The 16,341-nt window shown below is 54.9% G+C and overlaps 2 protein-coding genes across 2 annotated transcripts in view; one reads left to right on the top strand and one right to left on the bottom strand.

Annotated features, from left to right (window-relative positions):
* Positions 1-1,111, bottom strand: part of NXN (nucleoredoxin) — a 46,752-nt gene extending 45,641 nt beyond the window's left edge. Inside the window, exon 1 of the mRNA XM_058037504.1 lies at positions 763-1,111. Within this exon, the coding sequence (XP_057893487.1) occupies positions 763-1,080 (318 nt within the window). The 5' untranslated portion in view covers positions 1,081-1,111. The remainder of the gene's footprint in view (positions 1-762) is intronic.
* A 5,468-nt stretch (positions 1,112-6,579) lies between these two features.
* Positions 6,580-15,227, top strand: LOC131091691 (multidrug and toxin extrusion protein 2-like). The gene is made up of 18 exons (XM_058037876.1): positions 6,580-6,675; positions 6,933-6,995; positions 8,452-8,553; positions 8,968-9,036; positions 9,352-9,500; positions 9,645-9,687; positions 10,246-10,290; positions 10,659-10,756; positions 11,002-11,099; positions 11,387-11,500; positions 11,696-11,763; positions 12,012-12,120; positions 12,488-12,563; positions 12,856-12,925; positions 13,443-13,575; positions 13,857-13,951; positions 14,168-14,249; positions 14,538-15,227. Exons 1-18 carry the CDS (start codon positions 6,580-6,582, stop codon positions 14,771-14,773), a joined length of 1,746 nt encoding a protein of 581 aa, XP_057893859.1. The 3' UTR covers positions 14,774-15,227.
* Positions 15,228-16,341: the final 1,114 nt, after the last annotated feature.

Below are 16,341 nucleotides of genomic sequence, written 5' to 3'. Positions count from 1 at the left end.
TCTGCCCGCTGCTCCCACACCCGCTGCCTCAGCCACTCGCCAGAAAGACGTTTACAAATGGCACTGTGGGGCACCATCTTTTCAATTCTTACTCAACTGCTTCCAGAGATTAGATTTCTAAAGAGGTTTCTTTTTTTATTCCTTTTAAGCGTTGCAAGCTCGTTGGGAAGTGGAGGCTCAGCATGTACCTTTCTTTTCCTCACAGCCTGCTCTGTCTGGATCTTAGCGTGCTTTCTGTCCATTATCTTTCAGATTAAACTCTACGGATGAGAGGCTGTAACTTGCAGAGTATCGAACGCACCAAAGGAGAGGAACAAACCCCATCCCACAGCCTGGCCGGGCAGCCTCGCCAGCCGAGCCGGGCTCACCCGCTCCTCCAGCACCGCGTGTCCTCCCACGGCTGCCGGGGGCTCCTTTCTATGCCCGAACCCTCGCAGGAGCCCACGGGCACCGTGTCCGCTGCCAGGGCAATGTCTGCTTTCCCCGGGTGCCCACCGGAGCGACGCCGTGCCCGGAGCAGCTGCTCCCCTCACAGCTCACCTGCAGCCCCGCTCGCCCGCGATGCCCACGGTGCCCAGCCCAGGGCTCCCCTCGTACCCAGGCCCCGCAGGAGCCGGCGTCGCCCCGCGGGACAGCAACCGCCACCTCCCCGCCGCTTGCCCGGCTCCCCGGGGAACTTTCTGGAAGCTCCGCGGCCCCCAGACAAAGCCCGGGGCGCGCCCCGCCGCCCCCCGCCCGGCCGCGGCCGCGGGGCTCACTCACCTTGCGGTGCTTGTCGGCGAAGGGCAGCGCCAGCCAGGGCATGGCCCGCACCGCCTCCTGCCACTGCTGCTGCTCCTGCTCCGCCGACACGAAGACGATCTCGAGGCGCTGCCCGCCGGCCGCCGCCGCCTCCCCCCTGAAGCGCCCGTAGAAGGCGGCCAGGCTGGCGCCGAGCTGCGCGCAGGGGCCGCCGAGGCTGCAGCCGAAGTAGAGCCCCACCAAGGAGACCCCGCGGGCGGCCAGCGCCGACACGGCCACCTCCTCGCCGTCGGCGGCCACCAGCACCTCTCCCAGCAGGTCGGTGAGCGCGCCCGCCATCCCGCTCCGCTCCCGCTGCGCGCCCGCTCCGCTCCGCGCCCGCCGGCCGCGCACGCCCCGCCCCGCCCCGCCAGGGGGCGCTGCCGCACAGCGCGGCCCCGCGCCCGCCCCCGCCCCGGGCAGCGCCGCCCCGGCCCGGCCCCTCAGAGCCGGCCCGGCCCGGACACGGAGCAGCGGCGCACGGCGGGACGGGGTGCACGCTGCGCACGGTTAGGTGGGTGCTGGGGGGAAATTCTTCCCTGAGAGAGTAAGAGCCGGGGGGGCTTTTTCGGAGAGCTTTGGGTGTCCCGTCCCTGAAGCGTCCGAGGCCAGCCTGGATGTGGCTCCGAGCAGCCCGCTCCGGTGCAAGGAAGGTCTGCCAGGCTGTGGGACACCTGTGGTGGCACACGCAGGGGCGCACAGAAGCAGCTAGGGTGAGAAAAGACCTCTGAGTCCAAGCTGTGACAGAACACTGCCTTATCTAACAGCCCACGGCACTGAGTGCACATCCAGCCTTCCTTTAATATCCAGGGATGGTGACTCCACCACCTCCCTGGGCAGCCCATTCCAGCACCCAATCACTATTTTTTTTTGTGAAGAAGTTCTTCCTAATGTCCTATAAAGCCTAAACCTCCCCTGGTGCAGTTTAAGACCATCCTCTTGTCCTGTCACCGTTACCTGGAGCAGAGGCTCAGACTCTCCACCCGGCTGCAGACCCTCACCTGCTCACAACCTCCTTTCATCAATTAATAGAAAATTATAAAACCACCCCTGAGCCTCCTTTTCTCCAGGCTAAACATCCCCAGCTCCCTCAGCCACTCCTTCCATAAGCTCCCTTCCAACCCAAACCATTCTGTGACTCCCCCATGAGGGTAGATCCAGCCTCCCCAAAGCCCACAGATTTATTCCCTTCTTTGTTCCCAAAATCTACCATAAATACATATTTACCCCTATTGAATGCAGGCTGAAAAACCTGAAAGCCAATCCAGAAGCATAAACATAAATTGGGCTGCGTTGAGTTACACCGTCTGTCTGGCTGGGATACAGAAAGGAAATAAAGCAGAGACACTGACATGCAAACCAGGCTGGAAAATGTATTTGCTCTTTGTGTAATCAAAGTCTGCAATCTGCAAGCCTGCAGAATTCACTGCGGGATCCTCAGCTGCTCCCGACTGATGTCCATGCTGCAGGAGAGCCCCAAAACAGCTCACTGAAATCTTACTATCTGCTGCAATAAACACCTTTATTTTTACAACCCTTCCTTATTTGGTTTCTCATTACTTTTGTTGCCTTCAATTGTATCTAAAATCGTTGTGTAGCATCCAGAGCCATTAGGGGATGCTTTATAAATACAATTAATTAGCATTATTATTATTATTACAGCTTTACAATCTCTCTTTTCTCTTGCCAAGACCAGCTCCCTAGAGCAGGTTCAAAGCAGGAGAAGTTTTGTCTTGTTTTTTATTTGTCCTTCCTTATCTGCCTTAATTAAGTATCTGGGTTCTTCAGGGCAGGGAAGCTGTTTTTTAAGTCTGCAACCCTGAGCTCAACCAACCCATGCAGCAAGATAAATATTCTGCTGTAAAAATAATATTTATGGCTGCAGTTAATACGTCTGGCCCTGCTTTTAGTGAACAAAGCAGGAGGAAGATGCTCTGAAACACAGAAAAAGTACAAAGCATTTCTCTCCTAAGGAACAATAAAATCAAATGAGGAAACAACTGTTCTTAATGAAAAAATTCACAGGTGTGACTGAACTGAAGTTACACCATGAGAGAGCTTAAAATGTGGTGGGTGAGGTGCTGGTTCTGCAGCAGAATCACAGATTCAGAATGCCCATTTGAGAAACAGCTTGAGAAACAGGAATTAAAGAGTCAGGACAGCATCCCAAGGTTTTTAGCAAGCAGTTTCTTGTCCATATAGAGCCAGTACCTTTCTGCATTTTTCTAACTCCTATTTATTTTTCTTAAGTAGTGGGGCTTTTTAATATTACACCCAGGTTGACTAGAACATACTATATTTTTCACTTAAGTATTTTTTTAAATATATTTAGTTTATTATATTATAACTACCATATAATATATATATATATTAGCTTATTATATTTAGTTTATTTATAAAATAAAATGTATTTATTTTAAATATAAAATTATTATTTATATATTATTAATTATTATATCATTGTGTCGTTATATACTTATTACTTATATACTTACATAACGTATTTATATTTATATTTATATTTATATTTATATTTATATTTATATTTATATTTATAGGTGTATTTATAGGTATATCTATAGGCATATTTATGAATTATATTTATATTTGTGATTTATAGTTTGTATTTAATTTTATTTTTTTATTTTATGTATATTATTTCAAATATACATAATATATATACATATATATATTTTTATATATATGTATATATATATGTGTATATATATATACATATATATATATATATACACATATATATATATATACATATATATATTTCAAATATATATTTTTTTCAAGCATATTTACCGAGGGTTTTTTTCCAAAAATATTTGGCGTATATTTGGCTAATGATTGGCACATTTTGGGATTTCCCTGTGTGTTTAACAGGAAAAGGGGATCCGTGTGCTGCGGAGGGAGCGCGGGGCTCCGGTGCCATCTGCCGGGAACAGCGCGCACGGCAAGCGGGGACCGCCACCGCCACCGGGCAGGCAGCGGGGACAGCGCGGCCGGGAAAAAAAGGAGGCTCGAAGGGATTTTTATGGAGCTCTAAAACTCCCTGCGGAGAGATCGCAGCCAGGGGTGCGGCGGTCTGTCCGCCCAGGACAGGAGGAACGGCCCTGAGATGCAACAGGATGGATGTCTGGGGAAGATTCGTCACCAAAAGGGCGGCGAGCCCTGGAAGAGGATGCCCAGGGTGGTGGTGGAGTCATCATCCCTGGAAGTGTTCAAAAACCGTCTGGATGTGGCACCGAAACAGCAGAGTTACCCTGAAGTATCCATTGATGGCTCTGATCATCTGATCTGTGGTACGAAACTTATATAAACCCTTAATTTGATTGCAAAAGGCTCCTCAGTTTTTAATTCAGCTGCATTCTGAACTCCACGTTGCACTGAGGGCAGTGGATCTTCCATGGTGTGTGGACATCAGCCAGCAGCAAGGTGTCCTAGAGGAAAGAGACACACTCCAAACAGTTCAGTGCTTGACATGAACCCATTGTGTCCCGACATTCTCCTCATTGGGCAGCTCTCAATCACGAGCACATCTGTGGGTGCATTCTAGCAGCAAGATGTTGGCTGTGTTTCAGGTTATGCACATCCATATCCAGAGAAAGCCTGGGGTAGCCATCCTGTCGGGAATCTGCGGGGAAAACAAGAGCTAATTCTGCTCTGCACATGATGCAAGCCAACTGCAATCCTTCTCCTCTCAGTTTTTTCTTCGGCAGTCACATTAGCATTGCTGAGGACGGCGCAGTGTCCTGGCTGCTGAAACCAGCTCCAGCAGGACAGCCTGCCTGCCTGGTCACACATTAACTCCTCCGAGCCGCTCTGCGTTCAGGTATCAGCCTCCCAAAACGCTGCTAAGGATCCACTGGGGGTCTGAAACAACCGCACGGAGTTTGACCCGTCAAATTCCTCTGCTGTGTTGCAATCCCATTAATATCCGGATCGCTGAGGGCAGCTCGTGGTACCTTTGACCCTCCTCGTCAGAAGATGAGTCCTGCTGAATCCAGCTGCTGGCAAGGTCCTTGTCCCTGTCACAGAGGAGGAGGCAGCGCCAGGTCTGTTGTGCCTGTGGTGGGGAGGCCTCAGGGCACCCCTGCTCATCCAGCCAGGTCCTGGAGTGCTCATTGTGCCACTTTCCAGCAGCACTGGGATCCACCTGTAACACAGAAACCCAAAACAGCGCTTCTGAAAGCGACCAGAGTTGATTTCAAACAACACCAGCAAAACACAAGGAAACTGATTTCAACCACTGCCCTTCTGTGTGTGTTTGGCTCTCTAGGGGATGGTCCAAGCCCTGGCTCCTGGGGCTGGGAGGGAATTTTTCTCCCCAAGCTTTTAAAGATGAGCCTTTTTATTTTATTTCAAAGTCCTTTCCCGCCAGGTTTCTGCCCGATTCTCTCCCTGCTCTTCACCAGCCCGGGGTATTGATCTCAGCAGGGTCACCAGTAAACTTCAAAGGGCCTCGTACTTGCACTGCTCGTTTAGGACCATGAATGGCACCATCTGAGCCTTATCATTTCCCCTCTGCCTCCACGGGAGATAAGGCACGGCAGGAGCCCTCCGGCCATCCCGCAGCCAGGCTGGTGACAGTGACACACCACCAGTTATCACCTTTTCCCAGAACCATTTCTGTGTCTTCAGAGCTGCCCCTGCAGCACCAGCCTGCACCCACTGGCCTCAGGACAGGAGGGAAAGATCATTGAGAGGAGCATTCATTTGTCCGGAAATACCCTGATTTTATCACCTGAAATACCCTGATTTTATCACGGCACATAAAATCAGAATGACTGTGACTCATCACCACTATTGTGCGATTTTTCATGATGTCACATCATACCTGAAGGGACAAGGGGATAAGTGAAACGTTAACGAGACATTATATTTCAGGCTGGTGACACCACAGCTATAAGGCACCAGGGCAGCATTTAAACAGCTGGAAAACCGAGACCCACTTTCCACTGCAATTTTCCATGCGCTAGTAATAGGTTTGGTTACAGCTACTTGGTTACGAGTACCTGCACTTAGGTAAAATTTCACTCCTGTAACAACCCAGCCTCTGACCCAAACCAAATCTCCTTTTTGCCAGGTGCTGGGCGGACACAGCCATTCCAACCTCCTCACCCTGCACCGGCAATCCCTGGGTCAGGGACAATCCCTGCCCACCAGGGGTTGGTGAGTGGATGGAGGAGAAGGGGAGGCTGCCCAGAGCCGGCTGTTTCCATGACGCCGATGGCAGAGGGGACATTCTGACATTCCTCTGCTCAGATGTCCCATTCCTACCTTTGCCAGCTCCCGTGTTAGGGAGGACACAGCACCTTGGGGGTCCAAATCATGGTCCCACAAGGAGTTCCCCAGTCCATAACCACCACCCGGGGGTCTCTGGACCTCTGGTGACCCCTGATCAACCCGTGTCTCCTCAGGGCATCCCATCCCAGAGCCGCCGAGCAGGAGATCTCCAGCTGCCGCTGAACAAACCCGTGGGTCCCCTGCCCTTTGCACGGCAGATCCCCAAACCACCATCACCAGCAGGGGATCCCCAACCCCCAAAATCCCCGCGGCGCGCTCTGGGCTCCAACACGTGTGTGCGGGGACTGCCCGGCCGCTCACACTGCGCCGTGCGGCTCCCGCTGCCAACCCGGAGCTGCCGTGCCGTGCCGTACCGTGCTGTACCGAGCCGTACCGAGCCGTGCCGCCCCGCCCACAGCCCCGCGGCCCCGGGGGCGGAGGCGGCCGTGCCGTGCCGTGCCCATAAGGCGGGCGGGCGGGGTGGCCGCGGTGGCGGCGGCGGCGATGGCGGCAGCGCGGTGCCTGCGGAGCGCCCGGCGCCTCCTGCCCGCGGGCGCACGGAGCGAGTGCTGGGAGCTGGCCCGGCTGGCGGGGCCCGTGGTGAGAGCCTGGGCGGGGAGAGGCGGGCGGGACACGGGGGACACGCGGGGACACGCGGGGACACGGGGATCGCGGCGGGGCTGGGCTGCCCGCATCCCCCGGCGCTCCGGGATGCTCAGGAGGGAGATTTCAGGCACTGCTGGTCCTGCCCCGCCGGGTTTCGGCTGCCTGCAGCCTCCGGGCACGGTTCTGCGACCGCAGTCCCTCGGCCGCTCTCCGAGCCTGGTTGCCGCCCCGATCCTTATTCCTTGCCCCAGGCGCTCTCGCTGCTGCCCAGTGTGGTCTCTGCCTCCCCGCAGCTCGGCTGTGGAACAGCGCTGGTGGGCTCTGGGAGGGGGACTGAGCTGTTAAACTGCTCTGTGAAACCAGGCCGGAGCCCTGGCACCGCCACTCACCCCTTGGGTGACAAGTGGCACTTTGCTTAGTGCCAGGCTCCATATCTGGCCCTTCTGGCGGTGCCCTGTGCTCGCTGTTCTGAAATCCTCCCTGGACTGGAGCTGCCGTTTGCCATTTGTCTGGACCCTCTGGAGGGAAATGACCCTTTGGCAGCTGGCACAGACGGTGCTGAGCGCGTTTTGCAGAGGCTTCTGCAGGGGGGAACCACGCACCACAGCCCTGGTTCCGATCCCGATCACTCGCGTGTGAAACTTTGTGCTTTTAGCCCTCTGCTATATCTGGTAAATAAGTGCCAACTGTTAAACTCCTCAGAGGCACCATCCCTGACATCAAATCCCTGACCTGCTGTGTTCAGTCAGCAGAAGGAGCCTGGACTAGTTTCAGTTTCTGTAGATGAGCACATCAAGCCCTCTCAGTCCCCTCAGCCATCCTGCCTGCAGCACAGCCTGCTCCTCCACGTGCACAGACACCTCCAACCCAAACTACAGCTGCTGTTTGATGATCATTCCATGATAAACGCTGTGCTGGGGTAATGCTGGAGGTCCAGACCCCTCCTGTGGGGATTACTCACAGCAGAGGGTCGAGCACGCCTGGGCCTGCAGCATCTGCAGGCGGCACTGGGAGGTCTGCAGAGGAGAAGGGATTGTTCTGCTCTTCCTCTGACCCCTCGGAGCTGGTTTTCCAGCAGCTCTGGGCTCTTGTCTTGCCAAGTGAGCATGAACAGCTCCTGGGCATGGTTTCCAGCTGTGCCCACCCCTCAGTGGGTATAAATGTCCCCAACTCCTGCCATCTGTTTCAAGCTGTGCCATGACTCCGTGCCCTGGATGCCTGCAAGGGAGACATCCTCTTGCCAAGGGAAAATGAGCTCTGGAGTGCAATCTCTGCTGCAGCATTGTTGCACACTGCTGGCAAGGAGCTCACAGACTGGCCTTGGTGTCCCTCCAGGAGGAGAGGATGTTGTGGTTTTGGAGGATAGTTTTCCACAGATGCACGCAAATGTGCAAAAGCACTGGGATGTTTTATTTTCCCTTCTCTACGCAGCCTTCATCCTGGAAAAGAGGATTTCTAGTGAAGCCCTTAAGCCTCTCTTAAATGGGGTCATCTGGCAGATTGTAACCCCAAAATACCACGGGGCAGGTAGATGTTGGCTTTGAAAGACAAAGCTCCTGAGAGCCTGCTGGAGTCCTGGAGCTGCCTCCCTGCCCAGCAGTGTTGGCAAGCAGGGATGGGCTACCAGGACCTCAGCAGAGCCCTGGCATGGACAGAAGCACAAGGAAACTTGAGTGTATGGGTGTTCACAGTCCATCTCCTGGGGCAGGGCTGGTGTTCCACAAGCCCTAACAGGTCCTCATCTCACCACTCCTTCTCTTCCCATCCTAGTTCTTTGCCCAGCTGCTGGGGTTCCTGATCAGCGTGGTCAGCTCCATCTTCTGTGGCCACCTGGGGAAAGCTGAGCTGGATGCTGTGACCCTGGCTGTGTCTGTATGTATTGCTCCAGTTCCCTGTGGATTTAAAACACGTGAATTATGTGTCACCAAAAATGAAGAACCAAAAAACCCAGATATGTAGAAATGCTTATGTGAGGGCCCTGGGGTTTTTTTTTTTTTGCCCTGAGCACAGACAGGAGAGGGGAGCTGAGCAGTGCCAGCACCTGAGAGCCTCTGGCCAGCTCCCTGAGCCCAGCAGACCTGGGCATGTAGCCAGGAGCAGCACTGTTTGTTGTGGTGCTTTAGATCTTCACCCCTTGCTAGAAGATCCTTTGGTTAACCAGACTGTGTTATTCTGAGAAATAGAGAAGGACTGGAAAACTTCCCAGAAACTTGCAGCAGAGCTGTCTCCCCACCCAGCTGGGAGGGAGGCAGTGCTGTGGGCCAGCTTGCCCTGTCTCTCCCCCAGGTTATCAACGTGACAGGGATCTCCATCGGTGCTGGCTTGGCCTCAGCATGTGACACGCTGATGACCCAGGTCAGTGCAGCTCCCCCTTTCCTGTGCCTGGGAGCGTCTGCTGGGGGTGCCTCACCTCCTGTGCAGCGTGATCTGAGCACAAAGGGCAGGGCAGTGGCAGCTTCCAGACAGAACAGGGTTGGGATCGCTCTGCCTGGAGCCTGCTCCTTCCCCAAGGAGCCCTGGGTCATGCCTGGGTGCCAAAGGATTTGCAATCTGCAAGTCGCACCCAGCCAACCTGGTACCTGCGGCTGCAAGGCATGGGGAAGGCATTTGGCTCACCCCAGCCCCTTTGGCTCCCTGTGATGCCCACCTTGATGCTCTCTCCTGACCCAGACCTACGGCAGCAAGAACCTGAAGCAGGTGGGCACCATCCTGCAGCGGGGCATCCTCATCCTGCTGCTCTTCTGCTTCCCCTGCTGGGCCCTCTTCATCAACACCGAGAGGATCCTCCTGCTCATCCGGCAGGACCCCGAGGTCTCCAGGTCAGGGGTGAGATCCAGCCCTTCTGGATCAGGCTTTTGCCATGGAGTGTTGAAATCAAGGCTCTCTGGAGCTCGAGTGCAGCGCTATTTGGCTTGGCTCTTGCTTTGCTGGATCATTAACTGGGGAAACAACTCTCTTTCCAGGTTAACTCAGCTCTACGTGATGATCTTTATTCCAGCCCTTCCTGTAAGTCTCTGCTAAAGCTGTTAGAAGCTCTGAGGACCTTAGGAGCACCAGGGAGAGGAGGGAAGGCCTTTGCTGTGTGCCTCACAGGGCAGCTTCAGGGCTGTACAACCCTTGTGCCTTACAGGGCGTGCACAGGCCAGCAGCAAACAAGGGCTCTCTCATCCTCCTGTGCAATGCCTTTTGCTGTGGCCACAAAACTTGTGATGGACATTGGAGCCAGGGCCTCCAGGCTCACTCTTAGCCCCAAGATAAAGTTCCCACACTCACAGCTGGCTCCTCCGAGGCAGGGAGCAGAACCCCTGTGGGATAAGGGTCTGTAGGTTTATCCTTCCAAGCTTTCCAGCCTTTCTCGCGCTGATGAGGAAGCGTTGGAGATCTCCCATTTGGAGACTGATCTGTCTTCCCAATGGCAATGGGATGTGCTTTTTGTCTCTCCTGGTTTTGGGTGCTGGCAGTGCTTCAGCTGGAGCCCAGGGGTTTGGAGGGAGGTGGAGGGGCATTGATCTGTCAGTGTGCAGTGGTCCCAGTGTGGTCATGAACTGAATCCTGATTTTGCAGGCGGCGTTTCTGTACCAGCTGCTGACAAGATATTTACTGAGTCAGGTATTGTATCACTGGCCATGGAATCCAGGTATTCCCAAACATGGATAAACTTGGGGATCTCAGCTCACCGTGTTCCAGGGAGAGCTGGGCTGGGCAATGTGAGGTGAGCCAGCCCTGGCTGAGCTCACAGGAACCACTCTTAGCTGGCTCCATCTCCTACTTCCCAACTCTGTGTTTTATGGGCTGCACCAGCTCCTGAGCTCTCCTTGTCGCCTCCTGCACATCTCACAGAGCCCAGCCTCACCTGGAACACGAGCTGCCTTCTTGGCTTTCCCCTTGGGCACTGCTGGAGGTCCCTTGTGCTCACTGGATGGGGCCTGGGCTGCCTTTTGGGGAAGCAAACTCCAAAGTTCCTCCTTGGCTTCCAGGAGATCATTATGCCTCAGGTGGTGACGGGGATTGCAGCCAACGTCCTCAACGCAGCCATGAACGCCTTCCTGCTCTATGCTCTGAAGCTGGGCATGGTGTAAGTGTGAGCAGGGCTGGGCACGGGCTCTCCCTGGGTGCAGGGCTTTGCTCAGGGCATGAGGGGCATCCCTGAGTGCCCAGTTCTGCCACCCCTCCCTCCAAACCCCAGTAAAGCTGAGGCTGGAGGGTCTGTCCCATATCTGCAGCAGGGTTGCTGTGGGTGCCCTCAGCTCTGCCCTGCTGTGGCTGAGGATGTCACTTGTGGGCAAGGATGTCCCCTGTAACCTGCCTGTCTCTCCCCAGGGGCTCTGCCTGGGCTAACATGGTTTCTCAGTACACCCAGGCCATCCTCCTCGTCCTTTACGTGTGGTGGAGGAAGATCCATGTGAAGACCTGGGGAGGTACTGTTCTATCCTAACCCTTCAGAGCAGCAGTGTCTTTGGCACTGTCACCAGCAGGTGACAAAGGGATTGCCATCCCCTCACAGTGGGAAGGTGCTGTAGCCATGCCCTCAAGGCCTTTACTGTAGCTCCAAACACATTCTTATCAAATATCCCTACTCAGGAATGGCACAGCAGCAGTCCTGGGCTGATGTCCTGTAAGCTGCAGGGGGGGTTGTCCTCAGAGAGGGGATGTGGCTCCCCTTTGGGACAGCACATGTTCATCCTGCCTCACCTCCTCCTGTCAGGCTGGAGCAGGGAGTGCCTCGTGGACTGGGGCTCCTTCATCTGGCTGGCAGTGCCTGGCATGGTCATGATGTGCATTGAGTGGTGGACCTTTGAGATTGGGAGCTTCTTGGCTGGTGAGTCCAAACCCTCTTCTCCCTCTGGTTCCTGGTGGCTGCTGCTTGAGGGTGTCCCCAGATCCCCCCTGGCCCTGCCAGCAGCCTCCTCACCTGCAGGGCTGGGTCTGCAGGACACTGCAGGTGTTCCCCTCCACCCCATGGGCACAGGTGCCTCCTCTCCAGCCACTGAAGGAGGTGCCAAATCTTTTCCAGGGCTGATCAGCGTGGTGGAGCTGGGAGCACAATCTGTCATCTACGAGCTCGCCTGTGTGGCGTACATGGTAAGGGCTGGGGAAACCCTAAACAGCCTGGGAGGAACCCCAAAACTGGGGCCCTGGGGATCAGAGCAGGGCTTGGGACCAGGCAGGTGCTGCCTCTCCACATCCAGGGTGTGCTGCAGATGGGAAATCCCTTCACTGCAGCAATCCCCGTTTGTCCCCAGTTCCTCAGTGGGGAAGAAGAAAATCCTTGCAGGCTCTGCTGTCCCTGCAGGCTCTGTCACTCACCTCCTCCTGTCTCTGCTTCTCAGGTGCCTCTGGGCATCAGCGTGGCTGCGAGTGTCAGGGTGGGGAATGCCCTGGGAGCAGGGAATGTGGAGCAGGCCAAGACCTCCTGCATCACTGCGCTGCTGTGCACAGGTCAGTGCAATCCTGCAGAGCAGGATAAAGGGCAATTATTAGCAAATGGTCCAGTTTCCCTGCCCAAGGCTGGGGATGTCCCACAGGAACCCACTCCCACTTGTCTGGACCCTTTGGGCAAGGCAAAATCCTGATTCATCTCTTCTGCTATGAGCCTGGTGCAAAGGCTTTGATACTTAAAAATGCAGCTTAGTGTTCTGTCCTCACCCTCCAGAGGGTAGAGTGACAGGAAAACAGACTTGTCCTCTGCTGCAGCATCATTTGAGGTCAGTGAAGTCCAGTCCTCACCACATGGAGCCCCTGGGGTCTGGGTCAGGAGCAGAATGTGCTGCCCTTGAAGCAATTTGACTGTTCCTTTTTCTTTCAGGAGTCTTTGCTGTGCTGGTTTCAGCATTACTGGGGAGCCTAAGGAATGTGGTGGGATACATCTTCACCAATGACACGTGGGTTAACAGCTTTCTTTTAAGTACTATTGCCTTCCTGGAGGGTGTTATTTATACCTCAGAAGCTGCTGACAGATAAGAGTTCATAAACCCCTATCTGGCAAGGGTTCCTCAAAGGTTCCTCCACATTCCCAAGCATCCCTGGGCAGCACAGCTGCTTCTAACACTGGAACCAGGCTGGGATCAGAAAACCGGGATCAGCCTTTGTGGTTGGTTGAGGAAGATACGTGAGAAGCAGGGACCAGGTGGTGCTGCTTGCCCTGATCAGTCCATCCATCCCTCTTCCCAACAGGGAAATTGTCACCCTGGTGTCCAGAGTGATGCTCATCTTTGCTCCGTTCCACTTGCTGGATGCCACAGCAGTGAGTATTGCAGCACATGCAGTGACTCCTCCCTGCAGCTTGGGCTGCAGAGCTGCCTGAAACCCACTCTGGACCTGTTAAAATGATCCAGAGAAGCCAACTGAGAAACTGTCAGGGCAGCTTCTTGTGTTACCTGTGCCACCTCTGTGCCTGTGGCTGCCCCTTGGCATTCCTCCTCTTTTCCCCTGGCCACGGCTCCAGCTTTTTACTGGTTTATCAAAGCAACACAAGTGACCACCAGGCTCTCCCAGCACACTGGGATACTCAACAGACAGCAATTCTGGCCTGATTCCTCCTGTCATGTCCCGGGGGAGGCACCTTGGAGATCTCTTTGGGATCTGCTCCGTGTCTGCGAGACGAGCCCCACGCCGCATGCTCCAGAAAGCAGCTTTGCTCCTCTTGGCTTGGTGGGGCAGTGCTGTGGGTTTCCCTGTGCCCAGGGCTGTGGCGTCCCTGTCCCCAGGGCTGTGCCATGCCCGGGAATGCCCTGGCAGTGACACTGTGTCCCTCCTCTCAGGCCACGTGTGGCGGGGTGCTGCGGGGCACGGGCCGCCAGAAGCTGGGCGCCATTGCCAACGCCGTGGGATATTACACCCTGGGCTTCCCCATCGGCATCTCCCTGATGTTTGCAGCCAAGATGGGGGTCTTGGGTACGTGATTCCTCCAGCTGGTGTGGTTTGAGCTGTGCTGAGCAAAGGCTGAGCCCTGGAATTTGTGCCTGGATCTTCGTTGAGTCAGCGGGGCTGGATTGGACATTGCTGTGGTTGGGGTGGGCACTGAGTTGGTCCCAGTAAATCCAGGCTGACTCCCAGCTTCCTCAAGAGCTGTTTCCTTGAAAGTTCTTGGGCTGAAGTCCTTGGGCATTCTGGCAATGACTGGCAAGGGCAGGTTTTCCTCAAGCCCTCCCTGAAGTAACTTCCCACTGCTGCAGGTCTGTGGGTTGGGATGATCATTTGCATCTCGGTGCAAGCCCTTTCCTTCTTGGCTTTTGTCATCCGCATGGATTGGAGGAAAGCTGCAGAGGAGGTGAGAATTGTGCTTTTCTCTGGTGGTTCTTGAAAGGTGCTGAGTTAATTCCTGTTTCAGTACAACATTACAGCAGAAGTGAACTGGGGTCTGTCCTTCTCCTGTAGCAGAGGAGCAGCTTGGTGCTGAGAATGCTTTTCTTGGGAGAGTGGAGGGTTTTCTGGGCTGGGCAGGACACCCTTGCCCTGAGAGAGCAACTCTTCCCTGTGTTTTCAGGCTCAGGTCCGAGCTGGAACGAAAGAACAAATGGAAGATGTGAACTCCAATGGCACAGCTGCTATCAAAACATCTGCTGTGGGTATGCAGCCAGGCCTGACACCAGGCAGGGAGCCCAAATCCTCCACCCAGCCCCTTCCTTTCCTTCCCAATTGTGGCAACCATGTCTGTCCTAGAGGCTCAAATGGCTGGAAGGAGCACAGTGCCTGCTGCTGGCCCTGGGCCAGTGGTACTTCTCCTGCACTGAGCAATGGGGGTACAAGACACAGCTTGCAGCTGTGTGTCCCAGTGTCTCCAAGCCTTGTGAAGGGACCCTGAGCACTGTCACAGGTGCTGGTGCAGCCTCCCTGCAGCTCAGTCTGTCCCACAGGTTACACCTCCCTCGACCCGGACACCGGGGACACCACGGTGCTGCCTGAGAGCATGGTGATGGGGGAGAGGCAGCCTGGGCAGGAGCTCAGCCCTCAGGAGGAGCCTGCTGTGCTGCCTGTCCTTGCCCCCGTGCCATGGAGGGCCGTGATGCTCCGCCGTGGGCTGGCTGCTGCTGCTGCCATCGCTGTGCTGCTGGTGGGGATCCTGGTCCGGCTCCTGACTGGCAATGGATAAACCCAGGGGACTGAGGAACGCTGCACAGAGCAGGAGGGCACGGGGCAATGTCCCAGAGGGTGGGGAGGGACAGGGATTCCCCCACAGTGCCTTACAAAAAGTCCCTTTGCACGGTTTCTGGTTAGCTCACAACGTTTGATCCCACGCGCTGGGGAGCTGGCTCCTCTCCTGCTCTGCACTGGGATGTCACCCATCAGAGGTGGATGAGAGCAGACAGGGTCCTGGTGCTGCTGTCCTGCTCTCTGGGGACACTGGACCGTGTCATTTGCTCATGGCAGAGGCTCCTGCTGCCCACAGCACATTTCCTCACACACACCAGCCTGTCCCAGCATCTTGGGGTGGCAAATGCCACTTGCAGCCACTGTGGAACACAATGGATTTTGCTGGAAGATGTCAGACTCTGCTCTTGGGTGCTGGCTGCTGGCCCTGACCCTGCTCTCCCTCTGCAGGGTGGGCACAGGGCCTAAAGCAACTCTTCTTTGCACTTTTGTAAGGTGGGATTTTGATACAATAAAGTTTTCTGAGTAAACGTTGGGCTGTTTAATATGGTGTGAGCGTGACCCTGGCCATTGGCAGGACCGTGCTGTGGAGAGGAAAGATTGTGGGTCTGCTCCTGGCCCTGAGGTTCGGGGCTGGCTCCAGACACTGTTATCACTCTTCCCCTTGGGTACAAAAGCAAGATTTGTTGTTGTCAGGATTGTTGAGTCTCAGGTTCTGGTTGTTAATTGCAGCCCCAAGATGTGCAGGATGTCTCTGCTTCGGCCCATGCATCTGAAGAATGAGTCTGGACTCTTCACTTTTCGGTCTTGATGTTGTTTATCAATTCTCATCTATAAAATTTTCTTTCTGCCCAGCTGAGGTCTGGTACATATAACATATTTACATTTAATTCCCAATACCCATCACCTGTGTTAGACTGTGCACTTCTACTCTAAACCAATCCCAAAGTGCCAACATCACTGCAGAAAATGGAGACCAAGAAGAAGGAGAAAGGCTGGACACGCCCAAGTTCCTCCATCTTGTCCCCATAACCCCCATACCAAAAATCCTAAAATCTACAATTGCACCGTGTGAAAATTTCATTATTACACTATTCAAACCTCTGTGACTTTCGGGTCCTCATGCAAAGCTGGCAACTTGCTCCAGGGGTCAAAATCGAATCCCAGGTGCTCTGGGCTGTGTGCAGGGTCTCCAAGCCCCCTGTTGGGGTCCTCAACAACTCTGAACACCCAGAGGAATGCACTGAGTTCCTGCAGTTGAGCACTAGAGGAGGGAGGTTGTGTTCAACCATCAAAGAGCTGCCCCATGTCACAATGCAGCCAGCCCAGCCCTCAGTGCCTGTCCCGGGCTCTCACCTGCCCCTGGTGACTGTGACATGTCAGCTGCTGGGCCCTGGAGGGGTCAATACCTCACACACACGCGTGTGGCGCCTCCCTGTCCCCCCACAGCTCTCCTGGTGCTGCTGGTGACCTGTGAATGAAAAAAAGTGACACCAAGTTTGAACGTGCCAGCGGCCCCAGCAGCAGCGGGAGGACGGGGCAGCCCCTGCCCTGCTCGGAGCCCCGGTA

Source organism: Melospiza georgiana, chromosome 19 (assembly GCF_028018845.1).
Source record: "Melospiza georgiana isolate bMelGeo1 chromosome 19, bMelGeo1.pri, whole genome shotgun sequence".
Taxonomy (NCBI): domain Eukaryota; kingdom Metazoa; phylum Chordata; class Aves; order Passeriformes; family Passerellidae; genus Melospiza; species Melospiza georgiana.
This window is presented reverse-complemented; position numbering and strand designations above follow the sequence as displayed.